The sequence below is a fragment of the Numenius arquata genome, chromosome 3 (genome assembly GCF_964106895.1).
Source record: "Numenius arquata chromosome 3, bNumArq3.hap1.1, whole genome shotgun sequence".
Lineage (NCBI taxonomy): Eukaryota > Metazoa > Chordata > Aves > Charadriiformes > Scolopacidae > Numenius > Numenius arquata.
The window spans coordinates 45,559,851-45,584,285 of NC_133578.1; the positions used below are offsets into that span (position 1 = coordinate 45,559,851).

Below are 24,435 nucleotides of genomic sequence, written 5' to 3' on the forward strand. Positions count from 1 at the left end.
CTTAAGACTTGGGTAGATAGTATATACTGAGTAACAGCAGCAGAGCTGGGGCAAGTAGAGGGCTTCTCTTACTGACACGTCACCCTGTATTACCTAGTCGCTTTTAGGTAAAGGTGGAAAGGGACAAAGAAGAAGAGGATATGCTGGGAGCACAGCCAGTTCTGTGTTACCAGGAAGTACCAAAACCAACAGCAGCAGAGCAGGAGCCCAGACATACCAGTACTTGCTCTCTGAGTAATGAAAACAGCTCTGATGATATCTCTGTCAACAAACAGATTTTCCCTCCTTTCCTCCTCCCTTGCCCTACCTCCTCCTCCAGGGTGCAAAGTTCATCTGCAAGTAAGCTACTGTGAGGGCACCGGGAGAGGGGCAACCCCCCGCAGGAGAGACATGGGAGCAAGGGTGTTCATGGGTGTTGAAGTAAATTCAAATGAACAAATCTGAACCTAGCCCGTTGCAGCTCTTGGCTGTTTAATTTTGAAAAAGTTTCTGCTTGCCTTTTCAGACTCCGTGTGGGATTATCACCTCTGAGCAGCAGCATGGGAAGCCCAGCAGAGACAAGGGCACACAGGGGAGGCCAGGACTGCACCCGGGCTTGTCTCCTTGCTGCTTCCTTACGACCCAGGTGTCCCAGTAGGGCCAGGGGGCACAGCCATTCCAGCAGAGCCTCCCAGCTGCAGTTCTGCCGTGCAGAACACAGCACAGGCAGTCTTCCTCCTGCTCTCAGTCTCCTCCAGCTATTAAGCAGCCCATTTGTGCCTACATTGAAGTTTTTAATTGCATAATTATGCTAGTGGTGACGTGTGATTTTTTTTTCTCTGTCACTGATGATGCTTTGTAGTTCAGTGGGCTGATGTGTAGATGCTGAGATTCATCAGAAAAGCATCTTAGTGTGGGATGCCTCTGGAGTCCTAGAGCAAACGCTGGCTATATCATCATCTTCTTTTATATTTTCTCTTTGCCTGTGGCTTCTGTTTATTGCTGCTTTGGAAGCTGAGCCCTCACCATTTAGCTGCAGCAAGGGAACAGAAAAAGAAGAGCAGCAACATGTCACTGGTAGCAGGGTAATAGTAGCCTTGGAAATGTATGACAGGATCTCAGGGCTGAAGGTTGCATGTGGCACCCCTGTGACAAAGCAATAATCAACTTTTCAAGCTCAGTTAGGTCTTTTTTACTGTGTGCACGTGATGTGATACATACCAGATGTAGGAAACAAGTCTTCGCCTTGAATATTCTCTCTGTGGCATAAGCAGGCAAAAATAGCCTCCACTCCCCAGTTGCAGTGAGTGAGAAATGCACACTCAGCCTGGTTCTCATAAGCAGGTTCCTTCACCATTTTTGGAAAGTCCCACGTGGCTGTGGGAAGCAGTCTTTCTCAATGACATTTTCTTCAGCTTCACAGATTTTTCTGGAGGAAATCTCAACTGCTCTCTGCATCAATAACTTTGCTGCCTTTCTTTCCATCCCGGCTCACGGAGAGGGTGGTGGGTGAAATTAGCCACGACAGAGAAAGGCTTTTAAGGAATCTGGATAGGTCAGCAGAAGTGGAAAGCCAGGACACATACTGCAGCAGGACATGCATTCTGCATGATAGACTGCGATTTGCAGCGTTACCCTTTGCTTCCGCTAACACCTGATCTCCAGGTTTTTTTCAGCTAGAACTTTCAGCCTTGAAGTTATTTGCATTTTTTAATATACATACAGGACAAAAGCAAAAGTTTTTACAATGGGATTTTCTCTAAGGCTGGTGCATATGCTTCTACAGCTGCAAAATCTGAACTGGAAGAAGTAACACATAAAATGCAGAGGTTTAAAACCAGAAATTCTTCTGGGGAACAACAAATTTGTACTATTTTCCATTTTACCAGAAAAAGATTTAACATCTTCTCTATCAATGTGTTGTATAATGTAGAAAATCTCATGCGCTGGAACTCCAGATACCAAGCTACCACATCCTGACAGGTTCATAGGATCACAGGATGGTTGAGGTTGGAAGGGATTTCTGAAGCTCACCTGGTACGACCCCCTTGCTCAAGTAGGACCACCTAAAGCCAGTTGCCAAGGACCACATCCAGAGAGCTTTTGAATATCCCCAAGGATGGAGACTCCAAAATCAAATGAAGGTTAAATACTTTCCAGTTGAGAGAAGATATCCAGGTCCACTGGACATACCAAAACACTTCTCTTCTAATGTCCTTAAACAAAATGAATTTTGCAAACTTGCAGATGAAAACATTACTGGTACTGACCACAAAAAGCTTGCCCTTGGAATACTCTAATATCTTTTTTGGATGTCTCAGAAAAAAAGAGAGAGTAGGGGAAGAAAAAGGGGTCCTTTCTAATGCAGGAAGCAAGCATGTTACTCTGATATAAATTAATAGATGTGAAGAGTTCCTGAAGGTGCAGCAGGACTACTGTGGTGGGCTGGATGCCAGGTGCCCACCAAGGCAGCTCTATCACTCCCACTTCTCAACTGGACAGGGGAAAGAAAATACAATGAAAGGCTCATGGGTCTAGATAAGGACAGGGAGAGATCATTCAGCAATTACTGTCACAGGCAAAACAGACTTGTCTTGAGGAAAATTAATTTAATTTATTACCAAATTAGAGGAGGATAATATGAAATAAAAACTAAATCTTAAAACATCTTCCCCCCACTCCTCCCTTCTTCCCAGGCTCAACTTCGCTCCCAGTTTTCTCTGCCTCCTCCTCCCAAGTGGTGCAGGGAGACGGGGGAAGGGGGCTGTGGTCAGTTCACCACATGTTGTCTCTGCCACTCATTCTTCCTCAAGGGAAGGACTCCTCACACTCTTCCCCTGATCCAGCATGGGGTCCCTCCCACAGGAGACAGTTCTCCATGAACTTCTCCAGCATGACTCCTTCCCACAGGCTGTAGTTCTTCATAAACCGCTCCAGCATAGGTCCTTTTTATAGGGTGCAGTCCTTCAGGAACAGACTGCTCCAGTGTGGGTCCCCCACTGGGTCACAAGTCCTGCCAGCAAACCTGCTCCAGCGTGGGCTTCTCTCTCCACAGGTCCAGCCAGGAGCCTGCTCCAGCACAGGCTTTTCCATGGGGTCACAGCCTCCTTTAGGCATCCATCTGCTCCAGCATGTGGTCCTCCATGGGCTGCAGGTAATATCTGCCCCACCATTAATCTCCGTGGGCTGCAGGTGAATATCTGCCCCACCATTAATCTCCGTGGGCTGCAGGTGAATATCTGCTCCACTGTTAACCTTCATGGGCTGCAGAGGGACAGCTGCCTCACCATGGTCTTCACCACAGCTTGCAGGGGAATCTGCTCCAGCATCTGGAGCACCTCCTCCTCCTTCTCCTCCTTCACTGACCTTGGTGTCTGCAGAGTTGTTTCTCTCACATATTCTCATCTTTTTGGCTGTAATTGCACAGTTGGGATTTTTCCACGCTTCTTAAATGTATTATCCCAGAGGTGCTACCACTGTTGCTGGTTAGCACAGCCTTGACCAGTGGCAGGTCCATTTTGGAGCCAGCTGGCATTGGCCCTATCAGACATAGGGGAAGATTTTAGCAGCTTCTCACAGAAGCCACCCCTGTAGCCCCCCTGCTACCAAAACCTTGCCATGCAAACCTAATACAACCACATTCAAAACAGCTACCCATATAAATATTTCATTTTGAATACTAATATGCTTTGGCATCCAGGAAAATTGCTCACCACTTTTCATACTTTAAATATAATTCCTATTGCTAATGCGTAAAATCTCTGTGGAGCCATCCTTGCTTACACAGTTTCAGAGAATGACTAGAGATACCAAAAAATTATTTCCCAAAAGGTTTGTAAAACCATTACTTAAATTTAGGGCTCAGTTCAATAAAGAATTATGCTGTATTAAGGTTTCTATGGAATTTAGTCATAAAAAATTCAGACTGTACTAAAACCTGATTAATTCTGTGGTTTTGGTATTCACTGAAGCCTCCTTCCCCTGGGCACAAATAGCTAACATTATGCCCTGAAGGGTGTGCATGCCAAAAAGGTGGAAAAGGATATTCTGAGCTCAAAAGACTACAGCACAGTAGGTCTATTAAAAAAGGAACTTTCTCAAGTAGTTTGAAAGATAATAGAATTGCCTGCAGGGAGCTTGAACTTGCATTCTGGTCGGTTATAGGGATTTATGCAACTATTTATTACACTGGTTAAAATAAATACTTACCACATCAATCTGAGCTACATATGCATCTGAGCTACATGTAGCATCTAGAGACAAAATATGCTCGAAAAGAAAATAGCAACTTTTGCAGTACATACGTCAAGCTTTTGTAGTGCCTTCTCATGCAAATACCTGATGTAAATAATGTTAGCAGTTACATGGATTTTTCTGAGACTTCATAACTTTCACCCAGATCACCTGAGATTCTTGAAAAAGCTTGTCAAAAGTAAGAAAAAAAAGCTGAAAACTGTTCACATAAAAAAACCCCAGAACTCTTGAACTGAAGGCAGTGAAGGCACCAAAACAGGAGGCATTTTTCAAATGCATTGGTTCCATTTCCACCGCCAAAACCAAAGCCCTCCCCTCACTGCAGTTCTTAGCAGGAAACATTTCTAACCTGTGCACAGAAAGATCTTCCCCTGAACTGATCCTGACCTGCACATTTGCTTCGTGCTGCCCACATTCTGCTGCTTGGATGTAGCCCACAAATATTTTTATTTTAATTGCAGCCTGGTTCTCAGCCATAAGAAAAATCTTTGAATGACAAGCAACTTGTCTATTGAATTGAACCCTTGTCTTCATAGAAATAAGAATGTAAAAAAAAAACCCCACAAAACCAAAACACAAAAAGAAAAAAGCCACCACTGATTCTCTTCCTTTTAAAGGATGATTTTTTGGGGGGGGGAAATAATGTTATTCTGCATTTCATACCAAGAATACCAGCTGCCAGGAACATCAGATAGACAATGGGAAGTACTAGTGCAAGCAACTGTGCTCATGAAAAATATATCAAAAATGCAACTTCTGAAAAGGGGGAAGCTTTAAATTACAGGTGAGCTTTTTGGGGGCGGGAGGGTGTGGGGTGTTGGCTATTTTTAGACACAGTCTTTGTTTTATAGGCAACTGTTGGAAGCAAAATAACCAAACTGACTTGCAGAACCATGCTTTTTTTTTTCTTTCCCCTTTATGGTTGTATGTTTTCTCTGTTACATACCAAAGACCATTAATACCACTCAAGGAGCTGAATGCAATTTCCTAAATAATCCATGTGACAGATTGCTTGCTTGAATCAGTTTGTGTTCCTTGAGATGTAGTATTTTTAAAAATAAAGTTTATTACAGAATTTAGTATCACTTAAGGACCTTTACTAGCCAGCTGCTTCTACAGTTATTTGGTTTTAATGGTAGGGCAAAACACAAAAAGCTTACGAACTTGACAAAATACACCAGTCATAAATACTGCCACATGGCTGTTAGAAAAACCCCTGGCATACTGGCAAAATGTGGCTTGCAAGGCAGCTATCCATGTTTTTTGGTGAAAAGCTACTTTTCTTTTTCAGAAGGCTCATGAGATAGAGATTTAAAAAAAAAAGGGCAAAATACTAACGGACTTCCGTGAATCCAACCCTTATTTTCATATCCATGGTTATGTGCCGAAATATTGTATTTATAACTTTCTTCCCTCTGTAAAATTATTTGAAAGGAACTGGTTTACAACTATAAAAAAAAAAGGCCCAGCATTTATTTTTTTGCCAACAAATCTTTGCAGGCATTACATTTACATTAGCAGTAAAAATATTGCAATAAATTTTCACCTCACAAAGCTTTCTGCAGCCACCTGTCAGGGAATCTGCATTAGCCTGGAGTAAGCATCATTCCATGTATACTTTTTTCCTTACTCTCAGGTTAAAAAATGTCAGTTTTAATGATGACGTGAACTCATTTTGTTAGGCAGAAATCAGGAAGATATGCAGAATGCACACAGGGACCTTCCACTAATACATTTCAGGGTAAGGCTTTAAACAGCTGATTTATGGTGGGTGATTGGCTGTCTTTAGCCTGCCAAGATGAACACCCCAAACCTTTTCACATCAGCATTTCAAGCCGTTTGCCATTGCTGGCAGGAACGAGGGTGGTTGTAATTCACAGGGAGGGAGAGGAACCTCAGCCCCGTGGTTTCTCCTCTGTCAGCACAACGCCTGGGCCCGTCGTCTGGAAACCCACTGCCCTCAGCCTCCAAAGAATTCCCAACCCAACATGAAATTACAGTGTTGAAGGTTTCTTTTTTCTACAGTGACATCAAACATTTATAGTGACACATAGAAGAATATATTATATATTTATATAAATATATAAAATATTTATATAAAATATATAAATAAATACATATACAAAATATGGCATTACTTTCCAGAGAGATGTTACATTTCACAGGCCACCTTTCCTTATCCAGATTTCATTGTCATACAGAATTTATCATGAAGTTCAGTAAACAATTAGCCTCAAAAAAAAAAAAAAGAAAAAACGCTGCCAAAGTTCCTTATGTGAAAGCATCACATACCAGAACAAAACCACATCACTTCTCTTCCAATTAAAAGGACATATAACATCATGTCAGATGGTTTAAATATTTAAACCCAACGATCCCTATTCTATGCTTAGATGCAGGCAAATAATTTCTACCAATGTCAAAGCAAGCAACAATTGTGTGTAGCGTAAATGAAGTTTGGGGGCCTCAACCATGATCCCCCTATCTTGTCAGCATTGTTTTCAACAGGAGTTCCTCATACAGAATGTGTGCTTTGGTAGAGTGTACAAACACAACACAGAATAGATATAGCTTTTCAAAATAATAGAAAGGGTGGTACTGTAATCGTAATTTTTTGTCCATGAATATTCTGTATCAGTGTGAGCAAGAAACGGAGGAAATGCAAGTCCTGTTGCACAAACTCAAGCAAAGGACAAACAGAAGAATGCTTTACTGAGAGCCTCAGTGCGACTGTTATCCTTTCCAGTGGCATAATTCAGTGATGGGTACATTAGAAATACCAATAAAATAATTTAAAAAGAAATTAAAAAATATTATCTCCTTATTTGTAGTTATTCCAAATAACAAAACTTAATCTCTTCTGGAAACACTTCCTTTGCTCCACAAATTCATTTCTATTATCTAGAATAAGTCGCTGTGTATGCATATGGATCTATACATATTTGTAAATGATTCCATACCCTTACTTTCTCTTTGCATACAGAAGTATACGCTAGAATTATTGTGTAGTATTTGGTATTCATGTTACATTTAAATAAAGTTTATTAAAAAACAATTATATTAAATACAGACTAGCAGAATATTCATAATATATTTTACAGAAAAAATAGCCGTGTCTTTATTTTAGAAATACATTTCTTTAAAAAGTTGAGATTTTTATAAAACTTTTTACCCGTGAAGATGTTTCCCGTCAGACCTGTAAAATAAGCTTAACCTTTAAGCTTTTTTAAAAAAAAAAAAATTAAAAAAATTCCTTGTGTTTTTTTGTTTTGCTTTGTTGTTTTTTTTCTTTAATACTTTCACAAGCTTACAATCTATATTCTTTAAAATAAAAAAAACAGTATCTTTCGGGATCAAATTGGTCACAGGCCGTTCTTTAAAAAGTCAGTGGAGACTCCCTGAATCCATTCCGAAGTGCTTTTTATTTTTCTCTCTGGGTGTGAATAGTGCAGGTTTACGTGGGAATTCAGAGCTCCCTACGCGTCCTAAAGGAAGCCCAAGGTGTGCGGGTGGCGGGGTGCAGCTGCAGCAGCGCCTGCAGGGGCTGTGACTCCCCATCACCGCAGGAGGCAGAGCTCGTTACTCCACGCACAATGCAGTCCACAGTGTTTGCCCAGCCCCTCCAAGGTCTCTGCGATGTCCAGTGGCCATGCACAGATGCCAGAAGAGCTGGCACCCAGCCCTCATTTGCTTTCCAAGTTATAGCAGTGGACATCTCCTTTTCCCTTCCCATCATACCCAGGAAGCGGCTGTCCGTATTTATCCACGCACCAGCAGTAACCCCTCTTTCGGCCTTTGGATGGGCGACACTGAAACAGAGTGAAAGACTCAGTTAACATTACTTCTGTTTTCTCTGCTCTTAGTGTTACGTAGCAGGGACTCCCACTCATTTGATAGCTGCGCTTCCATACCCTGGCCATACCTAACAAAATCAAACAGAATATTTATTACCACTACAAAGTATTACAATAAAAGCTTACCTGCTCTGCCCATCAACCCCTTTGGGTCCAATTACTCCATAAAAAAACTTCTCTGAACACTACCAGAAAGCAGCCTTTATGAATGGCTCCCTATTGTTTTAAGCAGCACAGCTGCCCCCCTTGAATGCCAGGACTACTTTTTAACAGTCGGGGCTGATGACTGGGACCCATCTTTGGAGAAGAAAGGTAACAGATTTGTTCTACGCTAAAGCACAGGTCTGGCAGACAGTCATTGCAGCAATAAACACCCTTGGCTTGCATCTGTTTGCTGGAGGAATTTCAGTACTGTAGTTGACATTTATTAACAGACACATAATCCTTCTGTAATGAAGTTACCACTTCAGCAACTGCTAGGTGTACCAGAACTTTACATGTATATTTTCCTATAAATAAGGTTGCTTATATACTAGTCTAAAGCCTATGTCGGCTTTAGAAGTTGGCTGGTGGAATTTGCCAGCAATGCTGACCAACCTGAAACTCCACTGAACTCCACAACCTGAAACTCTAACTGAACAACACTGAACTTCTTTAGAAACAGTAATGCAGTAAAAATGCATTATAAGGTCTCGTCTGTACTAAGTAATTCTCTCCCCAAGGACCAAGAATGGTAAAAAAAGAGACTAAAGGAGATGACATGCTGCAGGTTGCATTCAGTGTGCAACCCTGGACACAGTTAACCCTGTGAACCTCTGGCACCCTGCAAGGTTTTCACCCACTCAAAAGGCACGCATCTCCAGGACACAGATTATCTCACTAGGTTTGCCATGGTCAATCTCAGTACCAAGACATAGCCAAGTTTTGAGATTTGGTGATACAGGATTCTCTGCAAAAGCTAACAGAGGTGGCTGCTTAGTCAGGACAGACTTACAAAGGAGGCAGTGACACAAATATACCTAGCTTTTCAAAGAGTGAGGCTTCATCATTGCGTTGCCAACACGAAGGAAGACAGGCTAGACTGAAGCCACTTACAGCCCTCAACAATGTAAAGGCTATCTTGCAAGCAGAGCAAATGGTGCCTCTGAGATCACACTCACAGCAATTCAAGTATTTCAGAGGTTCGGGCTGGTGCAAGTCAGGTAACCTTTGCCACTACCACTCAACTGCTTGTTTTCCAGAGTCTAAGATGTTGTCTCCATTTCCCATGTGGGTATGCCAACGGCTCACAAAGCTAGGGGTCTCTCCCACGTGCAAGTAGGCAAGGAAACATCAAGCAAGTGTTGGGCTTCACATGCTGCCCCAAGTGCCTGACCCTCTCCATGTCTAGTTTAGGACCTCAGGCGAAAGGGTGATATTTTGGACAGCACTCTGAATACAGGTCATTCCCGGGGACAGTGTGAGCCAGTGCGTTGGCCCCTGAGCCAACTAATTTGTGGCAGCACGGAGTAGGGTAGACAGTCTTCACAAAGAGCTCATGAAAGAGAGGTGGGAGCAGATCACACATTAGACATAAATTTCTGAAAAAGTTTCCATATTGCTTATTTTCTTCTAGAGTAAATGAAGTAATGTTAATCACTGTAACTGCAAATTCATCTACTACCCTCATGATATATTTTTGAGTAACAAGCCCAATGCAGAAATAATGCAATGCCTTCTCTTCTTTGAATTTGTGCCCTTCTACGTTAGCCCTATGCAAATGGACAGCAGCAGGATGACAAAATCAAGCTTAAAGTACGTATCAGCTTATTTTAGCAGAGGGTGAAGAAGTTCAAACCCACCGAGAGAACAGCTACATCAACAATTTGCTAAAATACATGGTTAGTTGCCTTTGAGTTCTAGTTATGTGTTTGGCTGTTTTTCTAAATCTTTAAATGTAAGTTTTACAACTTATGTTTATTGTCTCAAAAGCCTGACTAAGGCTTGCATGTATTGTCTAGGATTTTCCTGAATGGCTGCTCAAAGTCCACTGATTCTTGTAATTCTCGCTTAAGTCGTATTAACATTTAGTGACTTAAATTCTTCATGCTCGAAACTGAGGAATTCATAAACAATAGCCTTTACGTAATTTAAATTTTACAGAAAAGGAAACTGAGGCAGCAGTTCTTGAGTTGTTTTTTTCCAAGAGAGCAGACACAGATGGAGCCTGAATTATAGCACAGGGCTTCTGGCTGCCAGCCTGGTGCTTCGGCAATGAAACTACACTCTGCTAATAATAGTAACGTAGCCTCCCCTTTTAGAAATACTATATGAAGTATGTTACACACAACTCTCGCTGATTCATAGGCTTGCATCACTCTCAAAACAAATGATCAATTAAAGTTATCTCATGGTGTTGGAAATTTTGATTGCTTTTTACAGTTGCATAATCAATTTTTGGAATTAACTACAACATTAAGTTAGTGTGCAGGAACACCTTCCCTACTAAAAATATTTCTTTATTTCTTCTAGACAACCCCTTTGGAAAATGGAACCCTTAGATCATTCTACAGCTGAAATAATGCTCTGTGAGAAAACAATTTACCTTTGCAATCTGCAATTTTGTACTACCTGCGCAGCCATGCTGTCAACAGTAAAGCACTTCTGATTCAAAGTGATGCTTTTATCCTGAAACTGCTAGCTTGCATTCCCTACAGAAGTTCATATGAGAAAAAAAAAAATCAAAAATCTGCTCTTCTGAATTTTGTACTCCACATACATTTCAAGGCTCTGTCCAGCTCTTCTGTATGACTTCAGAAGTCCAAAGAGCTGGAAAACTGCCCAAGTGGTGGAGCCAATAATTTCTTCTGATAGAAACACCAGCTGCCAGCTTCTGTGCCACCTGCCTCTCTCCCTTCTACAAAGCAGTGCCACAGAGGCATTCGTGGGGCGCAGCAAACCATATGGTATCCCACTGAATTCCTGGTCAGCCCAGAGGTCTCTGTGGAGCTACAACTGTGGTCTCCTGCAACAGGCTGCATACAGCACTGACGGACACGTTGGGCCGTTTTGGCTCCTGCCAAGCCCAGCCCTGTTTTCAGTGGAACGATGCCAGCTCACATTTAGGTGAGTATCTGGCTCCAGTATACAAATATGGGGCAATTCTAGTAATTGCACCATATAATAATTCTAATTTCATCAGAACCTTTTTTTTCCATGCTTGAGGCAGAAATGTGCCTGTATCAACCTATTCCACGCAAATATACCTATACACCACAGTTAAATAGTACGTGTGATTTATTAAGAATTTGAAATTTTAATACGTCTGATTTTAAAAAAGTTTACATATAAACACAAGGTGTGAAATATTTTTCATGTTATACCCTGACAGATAGATTTATGTTCTTAAAATTGTTTCACATATGCAAATTACTCCCTATGGTTGTTCCTGAAAAGTCAGTTTCTAGATATCCACAAACGTCTTCAAAAATAACTGCTTTCAACTTGACTGGAAGAGAGGTGACCAGGAAGGCAGAATATACTAACATGTGAAGTGCCTCCTGAATGAGATTTAATGATTTCCAGGGTGATCATAATTCTTAGGATTCCTACACACTTATCTACATTATCATCCTAGACAGTGGTTCTGGCAGCTATTTCCAGAATTAAAAATGCCTAGCTCACACTCACTTTTTGATGGATTTACTGTCTATTTCATAACCTATTGTTCTGAATTTTGATGTCACAACAGAATACAGCTGAATTACAGATTGAATGTTGCTAATAATAGCAATGAAGGAAATTAATAAAACAGCCTAGCATTCTGTTAATGAGATTAGACACCTGCTCATGGTGTCTAAAATACCAGATCTACATGTTGATGCTCGAAAGAGAAAACCAAAGAGATGCAATTGTCGCATTGCCCTGCAGACAGTGAAATCAATCTGTCCGGGACTCACTCACTTCTCAAACTGATGTCTTTTTCTAGGAGTTAACTCCACAAGGGCAACTCATATACATAATTTTTGGTTTGTATTTTGTTCCTGTGAGAAGCTTGCCTCTGTGAGCCTGACCCATGAAGGCCGGTTCCCAGCGCTGACTGAGGCTCATTGACAGGAGAAGCGCTCCGACTGCATTTCATGCAGAATATTTACTCACATGGGCTCCATTTGTGGGCATTTCCTACAAGCTCCCAAGTTGTCTCAAACTACCATTGAAACTACTGGACCTGTGTAAATTGGCACAGCACTTGACAAGGCTGGCCAGGTATGAAAGTGCCCCTTCATCCTCTCTGTTTGCTGACCAAGGGCTGTTGCACACAGAGCAGGAACCTTTCCTAACGCAGTTTCAAAGTCTCCAGGCAGCACAGACGCTACACAGGAGGGCTGAAGCATGTCTTTGCTTCGTACCAACACCTTACTCTCGTAAATCAACTTTTAGGAACAAAGAGTAGGTAAGTGTATTATTTGTCTTTCCTATTTTTTTCCTCTGTATTTCCTTTTTTTCTGCCTCAGCGGCAGAATGATGACTTCATGTTAAAGTACAGTCATCCTTAAAAGCAAGGCACTGTAATACATGCTTACTGTGAAGCTGATTTACTCCATGCGCATGCCAGAGACCCTGTGCAAACCACCATCTTTTTGCTGATGAAGCAAAAACCTCAGAGTCTGAAGACAGATGAAAGGAAGATCTACTGAACAAAGTAAATACCAATCTGCGGTCTTCTGTAATACCTAGAGAAGGAAAAGGCCTACAGTACGCTTGTGTGCCTTGAATACAGTTACATGATGTGCTGTTCTAGGGTAGCTAAGCAAATGCTGTTACAGCACAGGCACAAAACACAGTCCTAGCCTCACTCCACACAGCAGTCCCACCTATTTTCTGAACAAATGCAGACTGAGATGTGAGCACACTGCTTTCTGCTAGTTCACATGCTGTGGGACACAAATGACATGGGCTTCTCAAAACTCCAGACAATAAAAAGAAACTCTGTCCCCGCTTGGGAGTTGCCACCACCTACTTGGGAAAGGCTGTGGAGCGTAGACAAGCTCAGCAACATGCCCGGAAGGTCAAACAGTGCAGTCAGTGCTGGGTTAATGGCAGAAGGGAAGGCTAGAAACTTCACCCCTATTGCAAATACCCCACCTGACACTGCCAGCTTAACACAGAGCTCCAGGGAATACCCAAAAGGGAAAGACCATTTCTAAGAAAGCTGGAAGCTAAAAAATGGAGAGATACCATTCCTAAAATAAGGGTGCCTGGCCGGAGGTTAGCCTCTCACTTCCAACCAACGACCTGCATTAGCTGGTAACACACTGAGCCCCTCCCTTGGTTACCAGAGAGAGAGAGGCTGACCCGTGTAAACCTAAATGGGAGAGACGAGATGGTCCACAAACAAAAATCTGTCCTTACAGAGGGTTTGCCTTGAGGAAAATCTTGAAGACACTTTTCAATTCAGGAAATTTTGGAATTATACCAAGAAACACATTTGGAGGCAGGTCACTAAACGCTGGAATTAGATGGAATGTGCACACTAAGCAAAGAACCTGGCACGTCTTGCACATCCCCAAGTTCCTGAATGAGCTTCAAGGACAGCACTAAATGGAGAATGCTGCCATAGCTCAACCTGACACAACTAAAGTATAAATACCTGCATTTTAAGTCTGCATTTGTCAAGAAAGGTCACAACCCTAGAACCAAAGAGGGCCGAGAAGCCATCCTTGCTGCAGAGTAACTACTATACCTATCACTTTCACGATAACATGACCTGGATTTTGGAAGCGATCTGTGTAGCACATAAAGGACAGATACATGCCTTTCTCAAGTTGCTTTTTGTAATATGATCCAGTGCAGTTCTTCTAGGAACTCTCAAGCAGCTATTTACAATTCAAAGCATTGATCTATTGCAGTCATATGGTGACTGCAACATTTAGCTCTGTGGGTTATTACAGAGGCACTGCCTTTTTTTAAACCAAAGGGCATTAGTATCTAGGACACCAGCCAATCTATGTGTGATTAGGTATGAAGTTTCTCAAACTAATCTGTTGTCATGACCAACAGAAAATAAAAACACTGTCCCCACTTGACAAGCTTCAGCACTACCAGATCAGGTCCTAAAACTGGAAATGAACTAGTTCCTCTGTAAAATGATACATAACGCACCTTGCTGGCACAATCCTTCAGTAAACATGCAGAAAAGGTAAACTGCATTCATCGAAATGATCAAGACTCTGTACTTACTTGCTTCTTCTTGTAGAACCCCTTCTTGTCACAATTTGGAATATGAAAACCCCTGGGACTCAAGACATTCAGGATCTTTAGGTGGTTTAAAGTGTCTTCCATTTCTCTACGACAGGGCCCCTGTTAACGAGCACATTTTAGAAAACACAGATGAAACTTAATTCCCAAATGCTGCCTTTCACACAAGAGGTAATAAATCTTTAAAGGGCAAGAAGCACAAACCCAAACAAAATCCATTAAAAAAAGGGATGGTTGGATATGTCAAAAGGCAGACCGTTCACAGATAAAATTCTGACTTTTTGCTTTATTCAGGATAAACCGATCTCTAAACACTGAAGGCCTTACGTTATGCTAAGGCACAGACTAGCATTTCCAGTTGAAATCACAGCCACAGGAAGGCTTATCCATTATGTATGTAAATCAATTATATATAACCTAACTTAGGTTTGGAAAAGTTGGCCTTGCACCAGCTGGGTAAAGAAGGCGGCAGGCAACTAGAAATACACCACTATGGTAGATTTTCCCTAATGCCATTTCATTTTTGTGATTCTGCTGTACTTGAAAGCTTAAATGAAACATATTTAATTGAAAACAAGTAGTTTGGCATAATGTATATGTACATATAAAAATACTGCAACTTTGGACAACAATTCACAGTTTCAACTGGACCAAATGCATGCAGCCATGCAAAGGAACAGCTGCACGCAACACTCTCATTAGATAAGTATGTCACTTTTTGCCTAACTTTCTCCATCTGCAAAAGTCTGACAATAATGTAGTGAGGATTAGCTCTAGGACAACGAGCCAAAAAGAATTTCCAGAAGCACTTTTAAGAGCATGTCTCAAACATCAACTAATTATTTCTCACTGCAGCCTTCCAGGGCAGGGAGTAAGGCATTATGAGCCCCACTTTGCAGTCAGAAAACCAGGAGCCAGGAGCGGAGGAGTTCACATTTTGCCAGAGGCCAAGAAAGCAGTCGGTGTCAGCAGCGGGACTGGGATTCAAGAGTCACAGACTACAAACTGTGAGCTTAGCAACACTGCTGTCTGGGCACATTACTGGCTGGGTCCACCAACCCACTTCCTCAGCAGAGACCCAAAAAAATTCCTTTGCACAGTTGCACGGGTTTAAGAAGTTTAGGTTGCTGTATCAACACAAAGACTTGGTGCAATTTTTAATAAGTAATGACATTTATACTTTTAAGTGGCAGTATTAATAGTTTGCTCATGTAAGGTGCCTTTCATGTGAGTATCTGAAAGCATACAGACTCCACAGTTCTACTGGAGTTGAAAATGGATTTTTTTTTTTTGTTAGCAAAGACCTTCCTTGCTGCTTCCATATGTTTCCTTTCAGCATCAATCTCACAAGCTCCAAGCATGTGCTTTAAGTTTCTGCTCTTATTGGCAGTTCCTTAAAAAAATGAAACTGGTCAGACATGCTGACTGCAAATCACACACGCTCAAAGATTTGGTCCTGAGTTAGTCCTACAAAAAGATCAACAGCTTTTTTGTAATTGTTATTTTGAAGCAGGCTTCCAAAGTCAGAGAGATCAATATCAAAAGCTAACAGGCAGACACAGCTAGAAGGGCATTTGCTGACAAAGGCACCTGTCCCCGATGGGCTTATTTCTGGTTCTTACAGACACTGGCAGCCTTGGTAAGTCAGCGTGCCTTTGCTCGTGGGGTCCAACTACCACGGAAGTGAAATGTTCATTCTAGTTAAGACGAGGACCCTATTTCCTTAGAGCTACCAAAGTTCATTCATTTACTGTAGGCACTTCAAGTTTTCGGGAGGACATGCCGGAAGGCAGATACTGAAATGCTTTTACTAGACAGCTGGACATCAGTGACAAACTGAACAGGCAGCCTCACCATCCTTCCAAGTTAACTTGTTAACTCTCTTCAGACACAACTTTCCACCTCGTACAGGTTTCAAAACCTTCTTTTGCAGATGGGAAGCTATGTCTGGTTTCACCATGACTGTTTTGATGAAATGCCAATGTATATCCAGACATATTTTTTAGGTCATCTGGCACAGGCACAAGAATAACCACCGGGTTATCAGCCAGGATGTCCAGGAAGAGGAGTTATCCTCCCTTCAGATTCCCCACACTCCGGATGCTCTGCAAATCCACTGGGCACAGTCAGTAGGAAGCAATGGCAGCTCATGTGCCCATGAGCCTTTGCATTTAGGCAGTGGCACCAAATGACGACTGCAAGCAGAGCGCATCACACAATCAATCACTGATCAGTCAAGATCCTAATCTTCAACCCATCTTAAGTAAATCTCCCTTGATTTGTGCCATGGAGTGTGAACACCATGCCACTACACTGAATGTGAAACACAGAATCATAGAATCATAGAATGGTTAGAGTTGGAAGGGACCTTAGAGATCATCGAGTTCCAACCCCCCTGCCATGGGCAGGGACACCTCCCACTAGACCAGGTTGCTCAAAGCCCCATCCAGCCTGGCCTTAAACATTTCCACCACATCTTTTTTCCATTATTGCAACCTAATAATGCTGTTTGCAACCAAATTTAATGATGACACTATTGAACCTGTGCCAAGTCCACTCAAACAAATGTGTGATAATTATAGGGGAGAACAAGAACTTTTAGTCTCTAAGAAATTACTTAGTGAAAATCGTAATTGTATCAAGGTAAACATCATTGTGTCAGGCCTCTGTGTTTTCTGAATGTGCTCTGCTCGGTCTGCTGATTGTCTGCATTTGCAGATCCAATAGTTTTACTGATTAAACAGTCAGAATGCCCTAAATGGTTACAATTACCACCATTTAGTTATTTAGTTTATTTATTTATCTTTTCATATGCAGAACATGCATATACATACACATGCACGCACACACTCACATGCTGGGAAATGCCTTTCCATTTACAAAAGTACTCACATATTCAGTCTCTTGTTTGGATTCAGAAGAGAAATTCAGTGTATCCGTACTCTGTGATTCATATTCCACTTTATACCGCTGTGTATTTTTGGCTTGCACTTTCCTGATGATATCCATTTTGGTGTACGGTGGATGTGATTTGGAATCTGGCACCCTGTGAGAGTTTGGGATGGCCTGATTTTCTATGCTGCTGGTACTCCGGTCTTCTTCTTCTGAATCACTGGAATTTCCTTCAGAAGAACAAACGCAGTGAAGAAACAATGTTAATCAACTGCTAGCTGCGTCTGGAAGGGCAACATAGAACACTAATCGATGTGTTTAACTTTCCTTTACAAAATAGCGACATACAGAAGATGAACAACTTGGCATTCCGCATGCACCAGCACCTTTGTTGCCAAGCATCCCCTCGCTCCCACCAGCCTCGCAAGGTGCCCCCCTGCACCGCCCGTGCTGCTGCCCAACGCCTGGGAAACGGCCACCTCCCCCCCGCCGCGAGACATCACCCCGCCGCCGTCCTCGCCCCTCGGTGTCGCTGCAGCTTCGCCCGCCGGCAGGAGGGGGCAGGGCTGCGCCGCCGGCGACGCGGCCGCGGCCGGAGGGGGAGCGGGCAGCGGCCACACGGGCGGCGGGGCGCGGAGCCTTCCCCGCCGCGCCCGCGGAGCCAGGGTGGCTGCACCAACGGCATTAAAGGCGGCTGGCTTGGGTAACTTAGGGCCTGTAGCGTGACTCTGTCTTCCCCAGGAAGGCCGGATGGGTTTTTTTAATAAGAGTCTTTAATACAATAAATTCTACCACACTGAGTTTCATGGTTCTAGTCAGCTATTCTTAGCACTTTTTCTTTCTTAATTTTATTCAACATACAGAAAAAGAAAGAGAAAAAATTAGCACGTTTTCATTCTTCTGCTATTAAGATCAGAAACATTTCTAGGTGTACAAAATACACTGTACAGGTAATGGACAAAAAAAATGCCATTCATTCTGAAATGGTGTCAAAGGACAAACATCTACTTTCATTACAAGCTTCAAAAATATTTTCTCTTTAAACTACCGTCCACAAAAATACAGCAGAAGCACATTTTTCCAAAATACTGCATAGGCCCAGTGTTCCTGTACCTTCTGAGGTATTTGTCTACACTGCATTTCTCCCTCTCATGAGACTCCTGCAGTGTAACTGTAACTAGCTGCATTTCCTCCAGGGAATTTTTCAAGTTTGGATATTCCCATCAGCTAAGTAGTAAGGGCCCACTAGTTCCTGCCTTGGCTGCCGGCCACTTTTTTTATTTTTATTTTAAGGAAGTCATATTGGGAGTGTACAATGATAACTGATGTGCAAGGAACATCCTGGACATCTGTATTAAAATTGTACTTGATGGCTTTCTGAAAAACCACAAAAGCCAAGAAATTCAGTGGTAAACCTGAAAGCCCATGTTCACATAGCCCACTGACTCTAAATATTTCAACACAGGCAGGATAGTGGCACTGCCAATACACAGGACCAGGGAAAGAACACAAGGAACAGGAGGGATTCAAGTTAACATCTTGGTACCAGTGGTTTTAGTGTAGCCACTGCTGGCAATGGACATAATTGACAAGGAAAATCCAACTCCCAGTGCAAATGGATTAAGGAAGTTTGAGTCTTAAGTCTAAATTTCCTGGCTTTTGTGGGTTTAACTCAGACTCTCAGTGGTATTTGAACATATTTTTGGTGGTTTAATGTGCTGGTTTTAAACAGTGGTATTTTTTTCCCACATTCTCAATGAAGAAATTACACAATAAAATGTTATAAACCTGAATCTCCTAACTATAAATACTATGCCTATTAGGTTTTCTGTCATTTAGTCCAGTTCATTAGTTTGCCTCTTCTATCAAAAATAAGTAGAAAATAGTCTTAATGGGCATTAAATAATTGCCAGGCTGGTCATTTCAGTTTAGACAGACCATCATGTTTCAATAGCACTTCCCACACTTTAATTTGGAACAGTTGTAATGCCACATTTTAAACTGTAAAGCATATTTGAATAATTCAGTTTCACAAAACTTGGTGCCACATACCCTTGTAACAGAAACAAAACTGCTACGAGGAGTCACTTGCTCTGTTTTAAAAAACAGATTAGAAGGGTTGCACATACACACTACTACTTAACACTTTTGTGCCCAAAAAATCTGAACTGGAAAGTAAGTCAGCAGCCTAATACAGTTGCCATTAAGAAGCTACTGTAATATACACCACCCCATACTGATTTCTAGCAATTTCTGTAAATAAGGAACGACCAAAAGTGTAGCATGTGATGCAGGACCTAGCTGTGCCTAAGGGCGATGATGTGATCCTGCTCAGGAAGGGTGTATACCAGGGAGTGTTGGATTTAGAGCTGAAAGTGGAGCGGTCCCCATGAGGAGGTGGGCACTATATGTCACACAGGTTCAGTATACTTCTTTCTTGCACCCCAGGTTTGCAACCTCCACTCCTTGAATGTGAACTGTAAGGATCCTACTTTGCACTTTTTAAGGAATCAAAGCTCCTAGTGACTTCAAAATCAGAGCTCTCCTTCAGCCAAGAATGCAGAAACTCGGCATTTTGACTATTTAGGCTGAAAACAGAAAGGTTTTCAGCAAAGCGCAGCTCTGCCTTCCCCTTTCTCCTTATCCAGCAGTCATGGTTAAAAGAACTACCCCTCCACCAAACAGCACCAGCTCTCAAGTATGGAGAGACACCCCTCGTTTCTGATTCATGTGAAGGATGAATACGCAGAGCCAGGTTCCCGTGATGAAGGAAGCTGCTCCGTGTTCCAGTGAGATTTAAAACTTCAGTGAGTACCTCCTAACTCTCCCTCATTCAAATTGTCACAGCTTGGGAGCAGCACAGAAATAATTATAATAAGGTATTCCCCTACTCCCATAGCAGCCGGTTAACTGGAGCACTGGTTCCACTTCCTCAGCTAAGGAGAGGCCAGCCAGAGTCCCTGCAACCTAGCCGAAAAACTCCTGGCTTTTTAAAAATGCAAACAGTGGAAAGCCTTTTGACACACTTTTCTATTAAATAAATGTTAACATATTTGCTGTTGGTTAGCAAGCAGTTTAATGAAATGTTTGCACAGAGGGACTGTGCTTTCTTGATCTGAATCCCAAGCTTCCCTGTGTTAAGTTTCCAAATGTGCATGCTAACAGAACTTTTTCCAACCGTCCCTTCCTCTTCAAACAAAACAAAACCTGCTCTGTGAACGTCTCATTTACAAGACATGTAAGAGGTATGGGAAAGCTTTGTTTGACCAAAGATTTATTTGCAGTGCAGCCAAAACCCCAACGTCCTCTTAAACAGTGCTGTGCAAACCCTTTGTTCTGAATTACCACCTTCCCGGGCCAGGGGCATATTTTAACTTTTTTTTTTTTTTTTTTTCTTCTTCTCTCTGTGCTTAGCATTCCCCTAACTTAACCGCGCTGCAGCCCAGGAGTTAGCCCACACTCGCCAGTTTTCTCGTACCCTCTTTCCAGGAACACTGGGGACAAATCGCGAGGATTTCAACCTCTCTCCATCCAGGCTCCGCAGCCTGGCAGCCCCGCGCACCCGCAGGAACAACACGCAATCCCTCCCCAACCCCCCATTCTTTGTGAAAAAAGAGCTACTCTGTCTGTTCTGCGGGAAGCTACTTCTTAGCATCAGCGCTGAAGAGAACAAATATATACATAAATAAGGCATAACAGGTAAATCTTCCTTTCCTTCGTCAACAGTACCCCTCTTGTAAAATGACCCCAGCCCCGGTACGCGGCTGCCCCAAGAGCCCCCCGCAGGCCGGCACCGGGGGGCTGCGCCGGGCGGCGAGCGCCGGCCCTTCCGCAGGAGCGGGTCTGCAGTGACCGTGCCCGCGCCGCCCCCTACCCCCACCGCCCGCAACGTGCAGGAGGCTACTTTTTAACTTAAAAAAAAAAAAACAAACAAACAGAAGGGAAAAAAAAAAAAAAAAAGCAAAAGAAAAGCGAGGAAGCAGGGAAGGAGAGAAGAGGCGCGCTCTTTAAGCTTCTTCGCCCCTCGCCCCCAGGCGCAGGCCCCCCCTTACCTGCAGCGTGCGGTCCCGGCAGCAGGAAGGCCCGCAGCTTGCCGCCCGCCGTGGCGTTGGTGCAGAGCCCGCGTCCTTCCAGCAGCGCCTGCAGCGGCCGCACCTCCTCCCGCCGCGGCTGGCAGCTGAGCCCGGCCCCGCAGCGCTCGGTGTAGATGCCGCAGGGCTGCCCCGGGCGCAGGGCGCAGGTGAGGCAGCAGCCGCAGCCCGGCTCCCGCACCCGCTCGGCGCAGTCGGGCTGCGGGGGCTTGCACTGCTGCAGCGCCCGGGCGTCGCAGGGCTCGCAGCGGACCACCGGCCCCGCCAGCGCCGCCGCCGCCGCCGCCCGCTGGACCAGCAGCGCCAGCGCCGCCGCCGCCACTGCCCACAGCACGCCGGGCCGCGGCACCATGGCAACCGGCGGAGGGGGGGGCCGCCGGGAGGCGCCCCCGCGCAACCCCCCGGGCGGGGAGCGGGACGAGCAGAGTCCGCCGCCGGCACGCAGGGGCCGCCGCAGGCGGAGGGGCGCGGAGCCGAGCACACGCACCGCCCGCACCGCCCGCGCCGCCTTCCGCGGGGCTGCGGGGAGAGGAGGCTTCCGCCGCTCGTATCCTCAGCGGCGCGGGGCGGCAGGAGAGCGGCGCCGCCGGCGCAGGCCCGCCGGCCCTCTCTTCAGTCGCCCGCTCTCAGTCACATAAAGGTAGCAAGAGCTCGCTAGCAGCAAAGGCAACTTTTCCCTTCTTTTACTCCCCCTCCTCCCAGCAGAGCGCCTGAATCACTTGGCTTGACACTTTTTTTTTTTTTGTTTGTTTGTTTGCCACAAACAATACTCAGGAAAAAAAAAACCCACAATAAAACGCCTTGTAAAAGTAAAAATAAAAATTTAAAAAGCCAAGCCCAGACGATCTGAAGAAAACCTGGTCCAAAAACGCCTCAGGAAAGAAAGAAGGAGAAAGAGCTGAGGGGGGGTGTGTGTGTGAGGGAAATAGAGAGGGGGAGAAAAAAAAATAAATTAAGAAAGCAAAGTTCCCCTCTTTTTTATTCTCTTTGCCGCCTGCCATACAGCTCCCCTCCCTGCCACTCCGCGCCCATCTGTCCCCGTGTCCGCCCGGCCCGCCCTATATAGGGCCGCGGCCACCGGCCCGCCCCGCGCCATGGATGCCGAGCGGCGCGGCGGGGAGCGCCGGCCCCCCTCACATCCCGGCCTCGGTCAGGGAGGGCTGGGAGGGGAGTGCCGGGGGAAAGGGGACGGGGCGGCCGTGCCGGGGGTTTATGGGCAGTTCTTAGAAATCAGCTGTAGGGAACAGGGCTCAGGGGAGGGGGCGCGTCGTGTGCCTTTTGTTTAAAGGAAAGGCGCGGTGTGTGTGTGTGGCCGTGGCCGTGCGCGTCTCCTTGGCACCGGGTGAGAAGACACCAGCAAAGCTCGCGGAGAGTGCCCTTTTTTGGACTCCTGTCCACAATCCTGCCTGCTTTGGGGCTGACTGATGGCCCCGGCCATGGGGGAGGCGTGCCTTTTCTCACACGCACACACACAGAGGCAGGTTCAGGGCACACCTTGGGAGCGAGCGGCTCACGGCTCACACGGCAGCTGCGTTTCCGAGGAAGATGTGGGAATGCATGCACACACACACACACTTTGCACAGATGTTGCTCTCTGGCACAGGACTCGGTCCATGTGGTGCCCCACCCTCGTGGATGTGCCTACCCTAACTTTCTTTTTAAAGTGTTTTCTGAACACTTAAAACTTTTCCCTCCGTCCAGGAGACAAATGGTTTCCACCACAACATCCTCACAAATCCACAATACCCTCCCACCCTCCCCACCCCACCTCCCCCCCCCAAAAAAAAAACCAACCAAAAACCCAAAAAGCCATCACAGTGAAACCCTACGTCGATTTTAGACTGTTTATGTGCTTATAGCCATGTTCTGTTTGTAGCCACTGCAAATTCCACCCCCTTTCTGCTTTGCTTGTTTCACTCCCCCTGTTAACTCGGCTTAGCTTTGATGGAGAAAATGTGAATTGGAAATGCCAAAATTTGTGACCATCCTCTCTGAAGCTCTCCTGTAAGCTGATGCAGAAGGGGATGGTGAGGTGTGTATATGTAGACATATATATGTTGTTTCAGCCATAGGAGCCCACTCCTCATGCAAAATAAAACCAATAATGCTCACAGATACTGGCTTATACAAATATATTCTGCCTTGGGGATGATAAGAGCCAGCCTACTTCTCTGTTTTCAGCTCCTTTATCGTTAACACTGAAGCTCACCTTCCAGTAACTCATCAGCTGATGTGTCTGAATTCAAGTGGAAGAGTGGAGTATATATGTTATTTCTCAAGGTACTAGCCATGATACTGCGAATCTCAAAACGTGCACTTTTTACAAATAAGATCTTTTTAGATAATTAGAACCAACAATTCAGTTTGTTTTCTCTGTTCTTTATTCCATAATGATGCATTTCAGATACTGTCTTGAAAGGGACATTGTACATAGCAGGATAAAAAGTATCTGATTTTATGTGCGAAAAATATGGTGTAAGTGTAGACAGAGACTTTTCCTAGGGAAATTAAATTAAAAAGATGTGCTGGAAGAGAGATCAGCCTTGCTTAATCCCCCGATGGGTGACTGCCCCAAGGCTCTTCAGCCTTCTTTTGTCCTCTTGGTCGTTTTGTTAATTGACCAAAAGAGGTCGCAGGTTGTCCAGGATTGAATTAGAGACTCACTAAATCTCTGCGAGCCCATCTACGAAGGGGAAGATGATCGAGCAAAATATACTCCATGTTTGGTTTCAGGGTTGGGGGGCATTTTGTTTTGTTTGGGTTTTTTTTTGTTGTTGTTGCGTTTTGGTTATTTTTATTTTTAGACTATTATAGGAAGGCTTGCTGTTACCTTTTTATTTTACTTTGGTTTTAATAACTGTTTATAGGTGAAGAAGTCTGAAAATCTTTGGGATTGTCCAGCAGTGTGTATCAAGAGAACTGAGATTAGGTCTAGCAGAAAGAGGAGGCCTTCTTCCTTTCTGCTTCAGCAGTAACACAGCAGGGTAGCACTGTGCACTCTATGCACACAGACATCTTTTCAGTTGGGGGGAGATTTATAGTATGCTGCTTTCAAAACCGAAACAATAATGCAGAGGAAATGCTGAGAGAAGATAAGTAAAATGGGCCAAAGGGAATTAGGGAATGGA

The 24,435-nt window shown here is 44.1% G+C and overlaps 1 protein-coding gene across 1 annotated transcript; it reads right to left on the reverse strand.

Annotated features, from left to right (window-relative positions):
• Positions 1–7,241: 7,241 nt before the first annotated feature.
• On the reverse strand, positions 7,242–21,659 carry IGFBP3 (insulin like growth factor binding protein 3). Its single transcript, XM_074145699.1, has 4 exons — positions 21,269–21,659; positions 17,217–17,446; positions 14,307–14,426; positions 7,242–8,042 (listed from the first exon to the last, which is right to left on the reverse strand). The coding sequence occupies exons 1-4, from the start codon at positions 21,657–21,659 to the stop codon at positions 7,917–7,919; spliced, it is 867 nt and encodes a 288-aa protein (XP_074001800.1). The 3' UTR covers positions 7,242–7,916.
• Positions 21,660–24,435: the final 2,776 nt, after the last annotated feature.

Excerpts from the sequence above, each read along its gene's own strand:
- IGFBP3 (XM_074145699.1), bottom strand. The coding sequence starts at position 21,659 with ATGGTGCCGCGGCCCGGCGTGCTGTGGGCAGTGGCGGCGGCGGCGCTG. Across the intron at positions 17,447-21,268 it reads GCCGGGACCGCACGCTGCAG|GAAATTCCAGTGATTCAGAA; the intron begins GTAAGGGGGGGC and ends GTTCTTCTGAAG. Across the intron at positions 8,043-14,306 it reads GGTTCTACAAGAAGAAGCAA|TGTCGCCCATCCAAAGGCCG; the intron begins GTAAGTACAGAG and ends ACTCTGTTTCAG.